This window comes from Ovis canadensis, chromosome 11 (assembly GCF_042477335.2).
Source record: "Ovis canadensis isolate MfBH-ARS-UI-01 breed Bighorn chromosome 11, ARS-UI_OviCan_v2, whole genome shotgun sequence".
In the NCBI taxonomy this organism is placed as follows: Eukaryota; Metazoa; Chordata; class Mammalia; order Artiodactyla; family Bovidae; genus Ovis; species Ovis canadensis.
In genome coordinates this window covers 57,538,153-57,558,470 of record NC_091255.1, presented here as the reverse complement: position 1 = coordinate 57,558,470, position 20,318 = coordinate 57,538,153, and the positions used below count along the sequence as shown (strand labels likewise).

Here is a 20,318-nt window from a genome sequence, read left to right as displayed (position 1 = left end):
ATTCTGACCTGAAAATTCCATGGACAGTCCATGGGATTGCAGAGTTGGACACTAAGGAGCGATTTTCACTTTTTTTTTTTTTTTGATAGCTGCATAGTCTCCTTTCTCCTATGTTGTAATGCTGTGACCAGAAGCAAACACACACAAGGGATGATCTCTGTGGATGCTTAATCTAAACTGATGTGGAGGCATTTTGCCCTGTATTGGAGCACATGGAACATATTTCAATAATTGCCTGTTTAGATGGTTTCTCCCTAAGAACATACACACTTTCTCTTTTCTGAGTTTTTGTGATACATTATTGACTGAATCAGTCATGTTTATCTTAAAAATCTCTTCTGGAAATGGTCGTTTTCCCCAAAAATTGCCCAGCGGACCCTTTCACATCACCTGCTTCATCAGACAAGTTTGAATTTCCTATAAGCTGGAGAGATTTCTACATGGGTGCTCAGAGAAGCAGGGGAGACAGACAACATAGGAGGCCCAAAAGGCTGCAGGGACTCGACCTCTGTGGCCATTTCTGAGAAGTGGCGGGACTTAAGCATTTTTTTTCAGTTAGGTATAACATGTAGTCGTGGCCGAGTGGTTAAGGCGATGGACTAGAAATCCATTGGGGTTTCCCCGCGCAGGTTCGAATCCTGCCGACTACGGCACATTTCGCTATTGAGACATAATTCTGTCTCCTTAGACAAACTGGATTGTTCTCCAGCCTGGCTCTTTATGTTTGATGTTGAAAGCCTCCACGAGCACCGATAGTGCTCTTTATTTCAGGGATTCCCAGGTGGTGCAGTGTGAAAGCACTTGCTTGCCAATAAGGAGTGGCATAGAGGCCACGGGCTTGATCCCTGGGTCAGGAAGATTCCCCTGAAGGAGGAAATGGCAACCCACTCCAGTATTCTTGTTCAGGAGCCTGGCTCCCAAAAAAGTGGAATACACTGAGCACGATGCCACGGCACGTTAGCCATAGTTAATCTGCACAGAAAAATATTTTTCTTTGCAGACACCGTTCCATGAAGCCGTGGTAGGAATTCCTAGAGAGTTCACTTCCACTAAAAAGATTTACTTTATTTATATTCCGCCACTTGCCACGCCTACGCGTCAGTCCCTCGAGCACAAGGCTCGGCGGATTAAGTTCCTAACAGGTAAGACCTCCCCGGCCCGCCCAGCGTTTCCCTTTCAGAGCAGTACATCCGGGACTCGGTGGAGTGGCCTGGGAGGCGGAGCCTTCACGCAAACTCCAGGCCCCGCCTACCCGACGCCTTTCGCAGCGCCGCTGGCGATGTCTGCCCGGCAGAGGTCGCAGGCTCTGCGAACAGGTATCCCAGTTTCCGAGCGCTAGATCCAGCCGGCCTCCTAGTTCTCGCGAGAGAAAGCGCGAAGCCTGCCGGGAGGAACGCTAGGCCGTCCGTAAGTTGGCCCAAAATGGCAGACCTGGAGGAAGGGTTCACGTTGACTGCGGTACCCCTGGGTTCCGGGCCTGACGGACCCCTCGGAGTGGAGCAGAGCGACAAAACCGACCAGTTTCTAGTGACGGACAGCGGCAGGACCGTCATCCTCTATAAGGTGAGAGCGTTAGGATCGGAGTGCCCCCGCTGCCATCTCGTCCCTTTCTGAGCTCGGAGCCCGAACCTCGGATTTCTCACAAATTCAGAAAGAGCTCGTGCAGCGGACTTATCGGAGAGCCGGCGTGGCCTCCTCGGGACGCTGAATGAGGTCTAGAACTTGACTGGGTTGTTTTCCCTGAGAGAGAGGCGTGTTTCCGAGTTGCAGGCGGCAGAGCGTTTACGTGCACGTGGGCTAGACTCGGAAAGGAAACCTGTATTTTCGCTTCGAATCTCCCGGAGATAGCCTTGCTAAGATCCCTTTCTGGGGCCTCTGTCACCCCAGGTGCCCGCTGAAGGGTTGAACGGAGATTGATTGGGTGGGAGATGTCACTGCCAGAATAATGCTTTAGCAGTGTATCCCTACACTTCTTACTCACTCATGAGGGAGAAAAGTTTTGTCTGTGTTTTGTTTTGGTTTTTTGCTTTGGGGGCAGCTTAGTGGGAATCCTGATTCTGAGGGACTTGTCGGTTGCCACCTGTGGTTCACCCTTTGAGTTCTGGGTTACTTTCCTTGAAGTCTACGGTCTCTCCGCCCCCTTTTCAGCCTAGCCCAGGCAGTCCTCGAGCCCTGGGCCACAGACTGGTTGGTGGCCTGTTAAGAACCAGATTGCATAGCAGGAGGTGAGCCAGCAGGCAGAGTTTCACTGGCATACCTGCCTGAGCTCTGCTTCCTGTCACGTCAGTGGTGGCATTAGATTGTCAAAGGAGCTTGAACTGTGCATGCCAGGGATCTGGTTGCACCCTCTTTATGAGAGTCATCCCGAAACTATCCTCCACCCCTGTCCATGGAATAACCCATCTTTCATGAAACCAGTCCCTGATGCCAAAAAGGCTGGAAAGTGCTGGCTTAGGTTGCTAAAGCGCACCTAAACTTTGCTTTTAGTGATCGTGTAGAAAGTAATTGTATTTATGTGAGCTTCTGAACATAGTTTTCTCTGTCTTTAAGAAGCTCGCTATCTCAACATTGCCAATTATCAGAGAAAGGCAAACCGAAACCACCATGAGATATCACCTCGCACCTGTCGGAATGGTCGTCATCCAAAAGAACACAGCAAATGTTGGCGAGGATGTGGAGAAAAAAGAACCCTTGTACCCGAGGAATGTAAATTAACACAAACAGTATGGAGAGTTCTCATAAAACTGAAAGTTTTGTTGTCATTCATTCGCTCAGTCATGTCTGACTCTTTGCGACCCCATGGACTGCAGCACACCAGGCTTCCCTGTCCTTCACCATCCCCGGAGTTACTCAGACTCATGTCCATTGAGTCAGTGATGCCGTTCAGCCACCTTGTCCTCTATCATCCCCTTCTCCTCCTGCCTTCGATCTTTTCCAGCATCAGGGTCTTTTCTAATGAGTTGGCTCTTAGCATCAGGTGGCCAAGGTGTTGGAGTTTCAGCTTCAGCATCAATCCTTCCAGTGAATATTCAGGGTTGATTTCCTTTAGGATTGACTGGTTTGATCTCCTTATAGTCCAAGGGACTCTCAAAAGCTTTCTCCAACATCACAGTTCAAAGGCATCAAATCTGCGCTCTTTACGGCCCAATTCTCACATCCATACGTGACTGCTGGAAAAACCATAGCTTTGACCATATGAACTTTGTCAGCAAAATGATGTCTGTGCTGTTTAATTATACTGCCTAGGTTGGTCATAGCTTTTCTTCCAAGGAGCAAGTATCTTTTAATTTCATGGCTGCAGTCACCCTCTGCAGTGATTTTGAAAGCCCAAGAAAATAAAATCTGTCACTGTTTCCATTGTTTCCCATCTATTTGCTATGAAGTGGTGGGACTGAATGCCATGATCTTCATCTTTGAATGATCAACATTCATTTTTGAATGTTGAGTTTTAAGCCAGCTTTTTCACTCTCCTCTTTCGCTGTCATCAAGAGGCTCTTTAGTTCCTCTTTGCTTTCTGCCATAAGGATGGTGTCACCTGCATATCTGAGGTTATTGATATTTCTCCCAGCAAGCTTGATTCCAGCTTGGCTTCATCCAGCCCAGCCTTCTTCATGATGTACTCTGCATATAAGTTAAATAAGCAGGGTGACAAAATATAGCCTTGACGTGCTCCTTTCCCAATTTGGAACCAGTCTGTTGTTCCATGTCCAGTTCTAACTATTGCTTCTTGACTGGCATACAGGTTTCTCAGGAGGCAGGTAAGGTGGTCTGGTACTCCCGTCTCTTTAAGAATTTTCCAGTTTGTTGTGGTCCACAGTCAAAGGCTTTGATGTAGTCAATAAAGCAGAAGTAGGTGTTTTTCTGGAATTGTTGCTTTCTCAATGATCCAGTGGATGTTGGCAATTTGATCTCTGGTACCTCTGCCTTTTCTAAATCCAGTTTGAATCTAGGAGCTCTCAGTTCATGTACTATTGAAGCCTAGCTTGGAGAATTTTGAGCATTATCTTGCTAGCATGTGAAATGAGTGCAATAGTGTGGTAGTTTGAACATTTTTTGGCATCGCCCTTCTTTGGGATTGGAATGAAAACCTTTTCCAATCCTGTGGCCACTGCTATTTTTTCCAAATTTGCTGGAAATTTCTCAAAAAACACAGTATGGAGATTTCTCAAAAAACTAAAAAATAGAATAGCTATATGACCCAGCAGTTTCACCCCTGGCTATTTATCTAAAAAACTTCAAAAACACTAACACAAAAAGATACATGCACCCTGGTGTATATAGCAGCAGCATTTTTACGATTGCCAAAGTAAGGAAGCATCCTCAGGGTGCATAAACAGATGAATGGATAAAGAAGTGTATTTATGCATACGTACACACACACAGTGGAATAATGTTCAGTTATAAAAAACAATATTTTGCCATTTGTAGCCAAAAAACAGGCTCCTCTGTCCATAGGATTCTCCAGGCAAGAATACGGAAGTGGGTTGTGTGCCCTCCTCCAGGGAATCGTCCCAACCCAAGGGTGGAACCTGTGTCTCGTAGGTCTCCTGCCTCGGCAGGTGGATTCTTTACCCACTAGCCCCACTTGGGAAGCCCAGCATGCAGCAATGTGGATGGACTTGGGGTGCATTTCATTAAGTGAAATAAATCAGACAGAGAAAGGCAAATGCAATCTGATAGCACTAGGTCTGAAAACTACAACAAACTAGTGATGATAACAAAAGAAGCAGACACAGATGCAAAGAACAAACGAGAGGTCACCAGGGGGGGAGAGGGAAGGGAGGCGGGGCCAAATAGGGATGGGGGGGTAAGAGAAAAAACTGTTAAGTATAAAATAAACTGCAGGGATAGATTGTACAACATGGGAAATATAGCCAGCGTTTTATAATAACTGTAAGTGGATTACAGCCTTTAAATTGCTAATTACTATATTGTATACCTGTAACTTATATAATATTGTACAGCAATTATACATCAATTTAAAAAGAAAGCTAGCTGCCTGCTTTGAAGTTTGGGGAAAGGTTGCCAACGGTTCCCTATACTGTTTTTTTGATGCTTCTGTTGATACCGTTGGTTTTTACCTGGCTGTCAAGGGGACCTTTTGTAGTGTTTGCATAGGAGTGGAGTGGCTGATTGGAATTGGCATTATTCCAGCTATCCTTACTTCGTTTCTCATGCCTCTGTTCCAAGAACACAGTGGAATCAATTTTTTTTTAATGTGCTGATATTGTTCATTATCAAAGTGTGTTGTTACTAACTTTGGATTTTGGAAACTAATATTTTTCAATTTAACTACTTTTTAAAGTGTGGTAAAATACACATAACAAAATGTAATATCTTAATGACTGTAAGTGTACAGTTCAGGTTATTAAGTACATGCATTCCCATGGTTGTGCAGTTGTCCTTACCATCCGTCTCCAGAACTCTTTTCATCTGACAGCTCAAACTCTATACCCATTTAACTCCCATTACATTCCCAATTACCCCAACCCCAGACAACCATCATTCTGCTTTCTGTTTTAAGTGGAATCCATATAACATTTGTCTTCTTATTTTTTAATTTAGGAGCTTTATTAAATGCTGTCATTCTAATGACTTCTTCTTTTGTTTCTGTTGTAAATTTAGTTGCTTTAAAATCTGAAGCTGACTTTTTAAATATCGTATGTTCATTTCATTAGGTTTCTGATCAGAAACCCTTGGGGAGCTGGTCAGTGAAACAAGGGCAAATTATAACATGTCCAGCTGTGTGCAACTTTCAAACTGGCGAGTATATTGTTGTACATGATAATAAGGTGAGTTTTCAAAGCTATATATATAAACAAATCAAATGTTGATTTATTAACTGTTCGTGTTATATGTAAATAGATATTGGAATGCTTTTTTTTTTAATTGTATGTTTTAATTTAAGGTCTTGAGAATATGGAATAATGAAGACGTCAACCTGGATAAAGTTTTTAAAGCAACAGTAAGTCTTTGGATCCAACATACTTATTTAGTTTATTGGTGAGATGGAATTATTTGTAATGTGGCAGTTATTAATCTTAAAGGGTCTGTGAACATGACATGAATGTTATAATCAAGTTTTCATTCTATTTATTGTATAGTATATCTTGGTAAAATGTCTCAATTTGAGTATGTTAGAAAATGTTATATGTTATTTTCATAAGATATTGAAGTAATTTAAATAATTAATGAATGACACATTTATATAGTTATTTCCATGCACTTAAATGTTTGTGGTGTGTCCCTTGCAAGAACAAGTGAGCTTGATTGTTCTCTTTCCCGAAATAGGTAGAACAGACTCTGCAAGTTCCATGCAGTTAGACATTTTAAGAGTGGCACGTAATGAAATGAAAAGGCACTGTCTTTTCTCCCAATGACCCCTAAGTATGTTAATTAACTTTTTCTTATAAAATGATGACCTTAAACTATGTCAATCTCAAAAGCTCATTCTGGTTTTAAGTGTCTCATTCTCAATATAATTGGCACATTTGAGAAGTGGTTCACAATGGAGCTGATACCGTTTCAGTGGCAGTTGTCACCTGGACCCTTGAAACTTCTAGCTAGCTACGGGTGCTGCCTGTTGGCTCCAGTCTTTGTGTTTACCCTACAGCAACATGATCCTGAATTTTACACAACTTTTTTTTTTTTTTTAATCCTGTGTACGGTGTTTGGGGATTGCAGGTCAGTTTTTTACATGGTGCATGTATTAATGTATGGCATCTGTCTTTTTCTAACACCAGAACCACTTATAACTGTATGAATGATTTGGTTTGTATTTCTCTTTGCCTCCAATTTTGAGAGACCCAGTTTGTGGCCTTACCTCCAGTATTTATAATGGAAAGATAAACCAAAAATGAATACAAGTGATTACTTTAGGGGGGGAGCAGGGGAGAGAATAGAGAGTATGGGAGTAAAAGTTAGACTTCTAAATGTACTTTATGTTGTAGATTTGACTTTGGAACCATACATAATTATTAAACAAAAGTGAATCAAAATGAGAATAAATCAGTACCTTAAAGATAAGTATTCTCTAACTGTCCTTATTCTCTTAGGTGGCAATTGCATTATAATAAAAATTTAAATGTTTTTATATCCTTCTAGTTGTCAGCTGAGGTGTATAGAATACATTCAATACAGGGAACAGAACCCTTGGTACTGTTCAAGGAAGGTGCAGTTCGTGGTTTAGAAGCTTTGCTTGCAGAGCCCCAGCAGAAAATTGAAACTGTCATCTCTGATGAAGAAGTGATTAAGTAAGTTCTAATACTTATAATTTTTACCAAAAGAAAATGTACTCTGGGGATTCTAGACTCACAGTTTCCAACTCAGGAGGCAAGAGTTCAATTACTGGTTGGGAAACTAAGATCCCACAAACCTTGGGGCACTGCCAAAATTTTTTTTTAATAAAAAACAAACCAACAACAACAAAAAAAACTTGCTAAAAATCATCTGTAGAACCTTAGCCAAAATGACATCCTCCAAAAGCCTTTGGTGTGATAGCGATTGAGGAATCTCTGGCCAAATGAGTCCTGTCCTAATGACACAACTGGTCAGTCAGTTATTTGAACTTGAAGTGGTAATCCCGCAAGATTGGAATCTTCTGTCATATAGCCCTGACTGCAAGGTCAGAGCCCATTCCCTTGAAGAAATGTGCAGCTTGTTGTTAGTGGAATCACAATAGTGCTTTGGAACCTCCTCTTTTCCCAATTCTGGGATAAAACTGGGAAAATAACTCACTCAAATGATAGAAGGAAATGTCCTGATTTCATATCTTTCTAATCCCCATTCTTTCATCACATTTCTTGTTTAATTAACTTGCTGCCCCTCCAGGTGTACCTGATACAAACCAAATATCTAAAAGTCCAAGCAAAGACTTGTACGTAGTCAGTGAGCGGTGGGGATCCTGACCAGTTATATCTTTTTTTTTTTTTTAAGTTGCTCAGTCATGTCTGACTCTTTATGACCCTATGAACTGGCCATGGAATTCTCTAGGCCAGCATACTGGAGTGAGTAGCCTTTCTCTTCTCCAGGGGATCTTCCCAACCCAGGGATTGAACCCAGGTCTCCTGCATTGCAGGTGGATTCTTTACCAGCTGAGCCACAAGAGAAGCCCAAGAATACTGGAGTGGGTAGCCTATCCCTTTTCCAGTGGATCTTCCCGACCTAAGGATCGAACCGGGGTCTCCTGCATTGCAAGCAGATTCTTTACCAACTGAGCTATCAGGGAATCTTAGACCTAATTAATGCCTCTGAAGTGTCAGCAACTGTATTTGGAGGAAATCTTTAGGGGAAAAGATATAGGTAAAAGGAATTATCTGGTGGTCCAGTGGTTAGGACTCCATGCCTTCACTGCCGTGGGCCCAGGTTCAATCCTTGGTGGGAAAATAAGATCCCACAAGGCTTGCAGCACAGCCCCCTGCCCCCGCCGCCGCCAAAAAAAAAGCTACAGGTAGAGAATCTGGGTTCTAATCCCCACTTTGCCAGAAGATGGTTGTGCAACTTTGGTTTCACGCTGTTACCCTCCCTGTGCTTCAGTTCCCAGCGTCACTTGAAAAAGACAGGTGAGATGCTAATATTTTCCTGAGAACACCAGTCCTCAAAATGACCCTGAAAAAACGAGACAGGTCAGAAAAGTTTGAGAAAACGTTGCATCTGGTCTCATACACCTTTAATTCATGCTATTATCTTTAAAGCTCTGGGAGCATTGGCAACTTGCATTTAATCCAGGAATGATTAACAGAGGAATGCCTCCTGGGTTCCTGTGGTAGATATTTTGAAACACCGAATTAAGTGTATTCTGCTCTCTCTCTGGCTCCAGAAACTAATTTTTTAAAAAAATCTCTTAAATTTAGATGAAGATGTGTTTCTCTGAACTGGTGATTTGGCATTTTATAATTTTTCTTTTTTTAGGTGGACAAAGTTTTTCATGGTATTTAGGCATCCTGTGCTAATTTTCATTACAGAAAAAGTAAGTGATATCTTTCATTCCTGGCCCATTTTGTGACATTTCAGAGTATGAGTTTTAAAACTAAAATTGGACTTTGATATTTCTTTCAGAAGACTTTGATATCTCTAAAATACTAAAAAGCCTATAGTGATAATTATTTCTATGCCTGAATTAAACATTTTTATAATGTCTAAGATTTAGTTGGACAAGAGGTTTTTAGCATTCATTAAAGTAGTTACAGTGGGACAACAGCTGGTCTCAACATTTAAATATAGTTGGTAAAAATGGGAATATTTTTAAAATAACCTTTTTTTTTTTTTTTTTTTTGCAGCATGGAAACTACTTTGCTTATGTACAAAAGTTTAACTCACGTATCCTAAGCAAATACACACTTTTACTTGGTCAAGAAGAAAAATGTGTTATACAGAGTTTTAGTACATCTGTAGGTCGGAAATTCATCTCTCTAATGTCATTAAGTAAGTATTTCTTTAAACTTTCAGAGTTTATAAATAAAAGTATCTTACAGGATAATATTTTTCTTTTAAGTTAGTCATTGGATTTTACAGTTTGCTATTGCAGTACTTGCCTTTCCATGCTTTTTAACAAGCATTTATGCCCTCACTTTTTGCATTTTGCCATGTGTAGATGTCTGCAAGTCAGTAGTTCTCTTGCAGGTAATTTTTATGTCTTAAAATTTATCATAAGTAATAATAAAACACCAATAAAAAAGGGTAGATCACTTTTTATGGTAAGTCCAGGTTTTTTTATATATTGTAATTAACACCTAAGGTTGGTACTCCCATTTTCTCTTTTCCAACCTTAAGATATAGTGTGCCCTTCTTTGAACAGTGATAGAGTCAAAAGGACACTGCTACTGCTAAGTCGCTTCAGTCGTGTCCGACTCTGCGTGACACCATAGACGGCAGCCCACCAGGCTCCCCCATCCCTGGGATTCTCCAGGCAAGAACGCTGGAGTGGGCTGCCATTTCCTTCTCCAATGCATGAAAGTGAAAAGTGACACTAACAGAGCAGTATTGGACTCAGCCTGCATTTTACAGTTCTTGTTATTGTTGTTGTTATTGCTTTGGAATTTACCTTTACCTAATCCTCTGAGGTTTAATCTCAGTCTTATGTATCTAGGAGGGGAAATGCCTTTGTAATAATTCTCTCCCCCCATTTATGGCTTCTTTTGAAGTTGTTTTGAAAAGGTTAAGGGGGGAAAAGCAAGAACAGTATTTAGGAAGCATTTCCTATTATCACAATTTCAAATCTTCGTGAAGTTTTTCAATGTGCAGATTTTTACAGTGGCTGTTAAGAAAAAGGCTCCTATCATTTATCATGTCTAGAGGATCGTTGGAATCTGCTTACTATCTTTGCTTAAGAGGAACAGGTTTTGTTAAAGTTTGGCTTATAGGACATATTTATTGTTGAACAGAAGTTTGTGACTTATGTTTCACCTTTTGAACATTGAAGTAAAGGAGTCTGAACCAAAGGATCGTAAAATCTTCATATAACATAGCCAGAACCATGGGAAATCGCCAACAGTTGACCTGCAAAACCCAGCCAATTTTACAGGGTTTTCAGAGTGATGGAGTAATAAGAAATGTAATGTTCAGACCAGATGCTAACTAATCAGAGATGTAGCCATTTACTGACTGGATTGTCTGTATTCATGGCCATCTCCTCGTATTTTAAGTTATTACAGATACTTCATTTCAGGGTATTATGCCATTTCTTACTGAGATTTTTAATATTTCTTCTTCCTCAACTTTAAGTTTGTAGTATAATCTTGATAGGGAACTATAGAGTAATGCAGTTGTTAGATTTGTTTATTTTTCTGGTTAAATCCTCTATCACACTGGTAAAATCTTACAAACAACTTAGTACATTTAGCTATAATAGGTATGGAACTATCCTTAGCCAATAATGAGCAATAAATACTTGTTTTCAACAGGCTCTGATGGATGTGTATATGAAACCTTGATACCAATACATCCAAGTGAACCCGAAAAAAATCAGAGGTTAGTTCAGTCGCAGTTGCTCAAGTCTGTGGTGTCTGGCAGTGCTCGAAGTGGTGCTGCACTCAGCATCCTGGATCAAGACCACGTAGCAGTCCTGGGAGCACCACGGCCAGCTTCTAAGGGTAACTGAGGTTCCATCGGTTACGAAGTCCTCTGGATTTTTTCCATCGAAGTGTACCTTTTAGTCTCCTCTTTCTTTTTCATTTATTTATTACCACCCAAAATCATTCTCTTTCCCACTGTAGCCTCTTCATTCTTGAATAGGTCTTTGACTTCATCTTACCTTGATCAATTTCTCTAAAACATTTCCTCATATCACTCACTACCTGAATAGACATTTTTCCAAAGAAGAAATGCAGATAGCCAGTATGCACATGAAAAGATGCTCAGCATTGCTATCATCAGGAAACGCAAACCAAAATCGCAGTGAGATACCACCTCAGACCTGTCATCAAATAACACATGTTGGCAAGGATGTGGAGAAAAGGGAAGCCTCATACTCTGTTGGTAAGAATGTAAATTGATGCAGCCACTGTGGAAAACAGTATAGAATTTCTCAAAAAATCTAAAAGTAGAACTACCATATAACCCAGCAATTCCACTCCTAGGTATATCCAAAAAAAGCAAAAACTAGTTCAGAAAAAACCTTGGACCCAAATGTTCATAGAAGCATTATTTACAGTTGCCAAGATATGAAAGCAACCTAAGTGTCTGTCAACAGGTGAATAGATAAAGTGATGTGTGTGTGTAATCCATATATAGACACTACTCAGCCATTAAAATGAATGAAAATTTTGCCATTCACAGCAATGTGGATGGACTGGGAGGGCATTAATGAAATAAGTCAGGAAGACAAATACTGTATGACATCACTTACGTGTGAAATCTAAGAAGGACAACAAGCTAGTGAAGATAACAAAGGAAGCAGAGTCACAGATACAGAGAGCAAACTAGTGGTACCTGTGGGGAAAGGTGGGGCAGGCAGAATAGGATAGGGGAGTGAGAGGCACAAAGACTGTGTATAACATAACCTTCAAGAGTATGTTGTACAACATGGGAATATAGCCACTATTTTATAATAACTAAATTGTGAATCACTATATTGTATACCTGTAACTCATATAATATTGTATAGCATGTATACTTCAATAGAAAATTAATTAAAAATTAATTTAAAAACCTTTTTTTCTTAGAGCAGTTTAGTGTTCACAGCAAAATTGAGGGAAAGATACACAGATTCCCATATACCCCCTCCCTGCACATGTCCACTTCTTACCATGAGATCTCACATCTTTGATTTTCTATCTTCATTACTCATTTTTATACTTACTAAAGTAAAACTTTTGTGTTTAACTTTCCGCCTTCCCCATCAACCCACCCCCTGCTCCGCATCATATACATATACTTGGAAAACTTTGGAATGTGTATGTCTTACCTTATAGAATGCCTGTCTGTATGGAATACAAAATTTCAGACGCTACAGACTTCAAAAGAGTTACCACAGGGGACCAGCGGACAAGTAAGTTTTTTTCACCTTGGCTTTTTTTCTTTTAAATATAATTATTTTTGTGTTTGCTAGATACATTGTAAGGGAAGAGACCGCTACAGATCTAAATATTTGTCAGTTTTTGATTAAAATAAATTAAGAAATATTTAATTTTCTACCTACAAGATTATACTTAATTTGGCTATTGTTTTAACCGTTTCCTTACATTTGTCACTTTCAAAGACTAAATTAGAAGCTAATTTTAGATCAGGAGAGAACAATTACCTAGTTAATAAAACTTCGAAATCTCGCTTTTGTTTGATCTTTTGCTTTCATATTTTGAACTATATCTGAGGGCTGCTACTTTGCCTAATAAATTAGTCTTTTAAATTACATGGTAAACATATCATGGAATTACATAAGAATACTTTAAAGAATTAAAGTTTAAGCTGACCAGACTAAATTATCTGAGGCAAAGGTCCTTGTCTTTCTTGTTCTTCATCGTATCTCCAGTGCCTAACAGGTTGGCTCAATAAATACTGGTTGCCCAGTGAATGGATAATCACTCAAATCAAGATATAAGATATATGTAAATCAAGATATAGGACATTGTTGCTCATTGTAATTAGAGGATAAGGAGACTAGATTTCTCAGCATAGAATGCTGATTTTATATTTAAACAGAATTAACACTTGACAATTCTGCTGTTCTAATAGACTTCACTTTTTTTTCCAGACTTCACTTTTGATTTCATGTGAGCTTTTTATTCCTATAACCTATCTCATTTTTACAATTTTATAATTGAGATCATGAGATAGAAATAATATTAAATTCTACTTTTTTCTTTTTAGTACATCAAAACAGTTTGGTTATGTTATAGTAGCCTTTGTGAGTTTCATGTTAACAGATGTGTAGTAGTGGCAATATTTATTTTAAACAGTTCATTGGTTTTAAATATATGTATTAATCAGATTTTTATGAGTTGAAAGAAAATATTCTCTAAATTATGCTCTATTCACACATGGGCAAAAATGAGAGCTTTGTAAACCTACCTCAATTAATGAATTGAACGTGTGAGATTATTCTAGAAACTTATTTACCTTTGCCTTATCCTTTTTTGTCATATTAAGATTCCTTACACCACAAGTTACTGTTTTATGTTATATGGCTCTGTTGAATCAGATCTTAGAAAAAGGGTTTCTTACATTTTTGATAACTTTTTTTTTTTGATAACTTCTTTTTTTTGTAGCTCTGGTATTATGGGGAAAATCTGTTTATGCTACATGGAAAGTTTCTAACTGTAATTCCATACAAGTGTGAAGTGTCATCATTGGCAGGTGCTCTTGGAAAACTCAAACATAGTCAAGATCCAGGTAGGAACTTAAATGTTTGTTTTATTAACTGCAGGCCATTGTATAAACTTCTAGTGGGATATGTAGGTTTTCGCAGCTACCAGTTTGCATAATCTGTTCTTAATGTTGAGCCACTGTTCATTCACATTTCGCTGGTCTAGGGAGATACGTTGAGAACAGTCCACGTTGCAGGTACTGCTGCAGGCTGAAGAGCGACACTGTGTTTTAAGCAGCAGTGTTCAGACTTGAGGGGAAATGGGAAAGTCCTGCAGACAAAATCAATGATGCTTTTTCCTCCCTGGTTCATCAGTAGCCTCATCTGTCGGCTTAATGTTGGTGGGCACATGGCCTTTAGGATATTTACTGATCTGTTATTGGTAGAATGAAATGGACGATAAAGCCTCTCTTGAATTGTGCCGGAGTGGTTGTTTTTTTAATGTTCTTTGTTTGATTGATTGGCTGAGTAAATATCAATAGGTCAAAAAATTCCAGAATTGTGTGTTTTATATTTTCTTAGGCACCCACGTCACACCTCATTTTGTAAACTGGGAAACATCACAGGGATGTGAACTTGGATCTCAGAACTCAGAGCAGTCAAAGAGAATTGTAAGTTTGGTAGTTTAAATAGAAATCTTAGTACAAATGTTTGATTGGAAGCTTGAACCCTAACAGCCTTATTTAAAAATGACATGTCATCTAGTAGTTTTTTAGGCATGTGTATAAGACCCAACTGTAAAAACAGACCAATTTGCAATTAGTAATAATACCTTCCTGAGCATAGTGATTTTATTTTATTTATTTAAAAAATGAAAGACCTTAAACTCTTCAAGATATTTAAGTTAAAATTTGAAATAGACCCACTTTTCACTTTAAGAAAACTAAACCCTAAAAAAGTTTGTGATTAGAGCAAAAGTGTCCCAGTCTCTTTGGGACATTTATTTTCTTCTAAATGTCTGTTGGCTCTTTTGTATCACTTTTGAGATCCTAATCAATTTACTGAATTCCAGTTAAGGAGAAGAAAAATTCAAGTGAGTGTACAGCCAGAGGTTCCTGCATCCACACAACTCTTAGCAACCATACAGGTAAATTTTAAAATATTAGAAATACGGAAAATCAATTCATGGTTAAAAGAAATGCCATGTACTTTTTATCTAGCTTCCTTTTGTGATCATTTTTAGAGCTATGGCTAACATTTGTCTGGTACATTGAGATTATCAGAGTGATTCTTTGACTTGCACCAAGCATTTTGTGAGTTTAATGTGACGCTGCTGGCCTCTTATCTCATTCAATTTTGCATTGAATGTTTGTAATTTAGTTTCTTAGAAGTTTTGATGTCTAAATCCTTGTGGTTTTTATTTTTTTCCTTGCATTTTGTCTTTGTGCAGTAAATTGTCATATCAACTCCAGTTTCACAAGAATACATGAATGCTGTTAGTGATTTAAGAAAATGTTGAGCTAGGAACTTTCAAGTACAGAGTGACATTTATTAATTGGTACCATACTAAACTGTTTACTTTTGCCCTTCCAGAAAGATTCAGAAAAACATATCGAAGTAGAACTACGTAAGTTTTTGGCTACTAAGCGGACCCCTGACTTTCATACCATTATTGGGGATGTAGTAATAGGACTTCTGGGAAGATGTAAAGCAGAGCCATCGTTTTATCCCCGCAACTGTCTGATGCAGCTTGTCCAAACACACGTGCTTTCTTACAGGTAAATATTTCTGCGGTTTTTACAGTTCAGATTTTCATACTCTGAAAAAGCCTTGTAAATTTTTTGCAGTTAAGAGTTGCTTAACATATCAAAGTAATTCGCGTTTTTGGCCTCAGCCTGTGCCCTGGCTTGATGGAGGTCGCCTTAGAAAAGACCGACGTGCAGATCCTGCAGCTCTGCCTGCAGCAGCTCCCTGACGTCCCTGAGTCGGTCACCTGCGCCTGCCTAAAACTTTTCTTGAGGTGAGTTAGAAGCTGATGGTCCTTTCTTTCACTGCCCCCCACCCTTTTCTTTTTAAAGCCGCACCACATGGCACGCGGGATCTTAATTCGCCAACCAGGGATGGAATCCATGCCCCCTGCAGTGGAAGCATGGCATCCTAACCACTGGGTCCCTACAGAATTCCCTTTCACCGCTTTTCTAACCTATTGTATTTTTTGACTTCTAACACTTTGAAAATGAAAATTTTGCCAGTAAATTCAAGTATTGATAAGAATTATTTCCTGCTTTCAATTAACATGATAGCATTGGTGATGACACTCTTCAAGACGCAGATATCAATATGGAGTCAGTTTCTGACTACATGGATCCTGTACAAGATGGGGAAATGGAAGAACAGACTACGTTTCTTCAGAATGGCTTCAATCCTGAGGAAGATAACTGTGACAGCTGTGCTCAGAAGTTGAAGGAGAAGCCTCAGGCCGCAGCAGACGAGAGCACTTCGTGCCCCCTTACCCCGAAAAGAGCAGCACTATTGTGTCCTTTGAAACAGTTTCCCTTGTATTATCTCTTTCCCAGGAATGTAATCAATACCAAGCAAAAACTAAGGGGTAGTTAGATAGTTTAAGGTGGGGTTTTTTTTCTTTCTTTTTTTTTTTTCCCAGATTCTGCTTGAAAATGGATTCCATTCAATATTGTGTTTAAACAGTTTACTTAAACTTTATTATTTAAGAAGCTGTACTAAGATAGAAGCTTTGTCAGTTCTAAAAATTAGTGTATTGAATAAATACCAGTTATTTATAACAGTGAAGCATACGAGATGATCTCTAGTGATGAGAATGTTCAGTGATAGAGCTCTTCTAGAAAAGTAGAACTTTTGTATCCATTTAGAAAAAATGTCACTGGGGAAGAGAGTTACTCATAATTTCAGTTGAAAAGCCTTTATTTGTTGAAGTAAGATTTTCCTTTATTCCTAAGTAGAAATGCAATTCTTCGCTCAGCATACAGTGAGACTTTTCTTCTGCCTCATTTGAAGGACATCCCAGCGCAGCACAGCACTGTGAGTGTTCTTACAGGTCATACAGGATTTTATTTCTGTATTAAATGTTGCTGTTTGACACTACCCAGCTTGTAGAGCATTCAAAAGGTTGTAGAGTTCTTTCATCTGAGTAAGAGATTTCCCAGCCCTCAAGGTGAAAAATTGTGCCTAGGAGACTAGATTGATCTGGGGGAGGCAGAGTTTGGCAGGATCCTGGTGCCAAACTGGAAGTCCAGGTTCATCCATCTAAGTTACAGTTGAGTAGAAACTAAAAGGACTTCCCTGGTGGTCCAGATAGTAAAGAATACGCCTGGAATATGGAAGACCTGGGTTCGATCCCAAGGTTGGAAAGATCTTCTGGAGAAGGGAATGGCAACCCACTCTAGTATGCTTGCCTGCAGAATCCCCATGGACAGAGGAGCCTGGCGGGCTGCAGTCTGTGGGGTCGCAAAGAGTCCCACATGACTGAGCGACTAAGCACGGCAAGCACAGCACAGAAGCTAAAAAGCATCGCCCAGAGGAGTCTCTCTTCTCCACTTACTATTGGCAAACAAAATAAGCCCTTCACCCACCTCTCCCAAACCAAATGAACTCCTCTTTGACGGCAGAAAGTGCATTCGATTTGTTTTTTGTGTCCTTGATGTCTATAGCATGTTTGTTTGATGTATGGTTTATTTCAGTAGCCTCTTAAAATTCTTTCCAGTCTCTCTGTTAGCTCTTTATAGAGAAAAATTTTCTATGAAAGTGATTGTCCTTTTTTCCATCTGCCCAGCTGTTTCTCCAGTATTTGTATTTCCTTTATCTGAAGTGTAGTGAAAATGCTACAATGACTCTTCCTGGAACACACCCTCCAACCTTGAACCAGGTGAGATAATCTTTTTACTTTGATCTGGTGCTGGGAAGAATGATAGATCTTTAGAACTTAAATTTCTGATTCTTTATTGTGATCCTTTCCAAGCATTTCCTCACCTTCACTGGGAGAGGGTGATAATAAGTGTCCTCTGAATAATCTATTCCTAGTCCCTCATAAAGATAGGTAAGACTCAGAGTTGCTTTTAGTCTAGAAATTTTCTGTCTTTACACTAACTTATCTTTCTGGTATCTTTCTGACATAAATTAGATCATAAGGTACAAGCTGTTCTGCGGTTTGGGTTTTTCATTCAGTACTACACTTTGTGCATTTTCTGGATCAAGATACATATACCTGCACACCACTTGATTTCATAGAAAATCTTAATTTGTTAGTCCCCTGTTGATGAGCGTTTAAATTGTTAACAGTTTTTTGCTATTATAAATGAACCTTCAACGAGCATCTTTATACAGATATTCTTGCATGTTATGAAAGAACACCTACTGGGTTGATTCTCATTAGTGAAATTACTGGATAAAGGGTACATGCATTTTTAGTTTTGAACATGCCAGGCTACCTTTCCAAGTGTTGTGACAAGAGGTACTATGGCCACAAAGGTCCGAGACTGTACTCTTTGCCAATCGGTACGTAACAAATGGGTGTTTTAATTTGCATTTCTTTGGTAATGAGCAAGAGACCATCAGTTCTTGCCCATTTATACTGCTTTTTGTGCACTGCCTAATCAGATTCTTTGTCCATTTTTCCATTGTATTTTCTTTTTCATTTTAACTTGTAAATTATTTATTGTATATTGAGATACTCATCTATTTCTGTCAAAGTATTACAAATACTTATTTCCTATCACTGTCTTTTTACTTTCTTTAATGGAATTTCTACCATAGATGAGTTTTTAATTTTCATACTGTTAAAATTGTTGAGCTTTTCCTTTGTGGCTTCTTCTTGGCCATGTCATGCTTAAGGCCCTTCCCACTCTGAGTATAAAAATAGCCACTGTGTGTTTTTCCATAATAAATTTATTTTCTTTTTCTGTGTTTAATGCTTTGATACATATAAAATTTGTTTTGATGTAGAGGATATATAGGGATCTGCTTCCCCCCCTCCCGCAAATGGATAATTGATTTCCTTAATGCTTTTTCATGGGTGATATTTTCATGTTAACACCACCATTTGAAGATGTAGGCTACATAGGATACTTAAGTAAGTGTAAAGTAATTTTATTTTAGTTCTTGGCCATTCATCTATAATACATGACACCCTATTTTTACATCATAATGTATGTAATATATTTCAGAATAGGAGATGAGTGGGTTCTTTTTTTATAGCTGCCAGTAGTTAATCAAAAAAAATTTTTTTTAATAAAATATGCTCACTCTCCCTTGGATTAAATATCACAGTGGCTTTCTTTTTACTGACTTATCTGATGGAAAAGACACAATTATGCTTATAAAATGGTAAATATGAAAGCAGAAAAGAGCCTTTTTAGATTGCTTAGAAATTCCTTCATCTCTAAACTAAAATGTTCAGACTTCTGTAAAGAAAGCTTATTTTTCTTATAACTGCTGGATATAATCATAGACTTCATAAAATCTTAACTTCCCTTTTCGCTGTTTATCTTCAGATTATGGATTGGATATGTCTACTACTGGATGCTAATTTTACTGTTGTGGTAATGATACCAGAAGCAAAAAGGCTACTGTTAAGTCTTTACAAATTTGTGAAATCCCAGGTATGTAATTATTTTATATATACTGAATTCTGTTTGTAACCATGAAGCATTATTATTACAGTTTTTCTTGGAATAGCTCTAAGTAATTGTGGAGGATTCATTTATATGTACAAGTTATGCTAAAAATTTATTTTGGAATTTTTTTCTTTAGATAAGCATTTGTTCCGAGCTCAACAAGATTGAAGTAAGTTTTCGTGAGCTACAGAAATTAAATCAAGAAAAGAATAATAGAGAATTATACTCAATTGAAGTGCTAGAACTCTTCTGATATTGCTAGTTTTCCTTCATAGACGTTTTATGAAGCTCTTTTTTCTGGATTCTTCCTACTCAGCCAGGCAAGAGATGTGGTTTTTTTGACTCTCTCTTCGATGACAAGACAAATACATGTGAAAGTACCTAGACCTACACTTACTGATGCTCCTAGGTGGGACTGCAGGTTTCACGTGACCCTCTTCTAGGTTACGGACATTGGTGGGGTGAGATTCTGAAACTTTTTAAAATACGGAACTGAGCTGCTTTTAAGTAAACTTATTTGTGTATTGATAAAAGTTTAATTTCTTACCACCTGTTTGAATAGTTCTTTTAATAAAAAAAATCACCATTGGAGAAACAGTAATACTAGGAAAAATATAGTTTTATCAGAGTCAGAAGCTGTCTGGCCTCATCTGCATTCATAGGGGAGAGAAGAAGGCAGTTCCACGGGCAGGCTGGGGAGGGGCCTTGCACACACATGCACTTATCTCCTGCCGCCTTCTCCAGATCTTTACCTAGTTGTACCACCTTACATATCTAGGACTGGAACATTATCCCTCACGTTACCTCTGTGACTAGATGCTGATTTTGGTTATATTGAATATTTTGGACTTCCCTGGTGATACAGTGCAGGGGACATGGGTTTGATCCCTGGTCCAGGAAGATCCCACGTGCGACAGAGCACCTAAGCT

At 38.9% G+C, this 20,318-nt stretch overlaps 1 protein-coding gene and 2 non-coding genes across 3 annotated transcripts; all 3 read left to right on the top strand.

The window, feature by feature from the left end:
• Nucleotides 1-568: 568 nt before the first annotated feature.
• TRNAS-AGA (transfer RNA serine (anticodon AGA)) lies at nt 569-650 on the top strand. The gene has a single exon. It is a non-coding gene; the product is annotated as a tRNA-Ser (tRNA).
• A 624-nt stretch (nt 651-1,274) lies between these two features.
• NOL11 (nucleolar protein 11) lies at nt 1,275-19,935 on the top strand. The gene is made up of 18 exons (XM_069543728.1): nt 1,275-1,563; nt 5,679-5,792; nt 5,909-5,965; nt 7,105-7,253; nt 8,911-8,968; nt 9,279-9,423; nt 10,902-11,090; nt 12,411-12,487; nt 13,704-13,827; nt 14,324-14,412; nt 14,814-14,888; nt 15,335-15,519; nt 15,636-15,761; nt 16,045-16,275; nt 16,720-16,798; nt 17,550-17,642; nt 19,267-19,374; nt 19,526-19,935. The coding sequence occupies exons 1-18, from the start codon at nt 1,423-1,425 to the stop codon at nt 19,640-19,642; spliced, it is 2,157 nt and encodes a 718-aa protein (XP_069399829.1). The 5' UTR covers nt 1,275-1,422; the 3' UTR covers nt 19,643-19,935.
• LOC138415585 (small nucleolar RNA snR85) lies at nt 12,104-12,216 on the top strand. Its single transcript, XR_011247333.1, has one exon. It is a non-coding gene; the product is annotated as a small nucleolar RNA snR85 (small nucleolar RNA).
• Nucleotides 19,936-20,318: the final 383 nt, after the last annotated feature.

What these genes read in the sequence shown, in the direction of transcription:
- NOL11 (XM_069543728.1), top strand. Translation starts at nt 1,423, where the DNA reads ATGGCAGACCTGGAGGAAGGGTTCACGTTGACTGCGGTACCCCTGGGT. An exon ending in CACAGGGGACCAGCGGACAA is followed by an intron (nt 12,488 to 13,703) that starts GTAAGTTTTTTT and finishes TTTTTTTTGTAG; the next exon opens with CTCTGGTATTATGGGGAAAA. An exon ending in AACTCTTAGCAACCATACAG is followed by an intron (nt 14,889 to 15,334) that starts GTAAATTTTAAA and finishes TTGCCCTTCCAG; the next exon opens with AAAGATTCAGAAAAACATAT.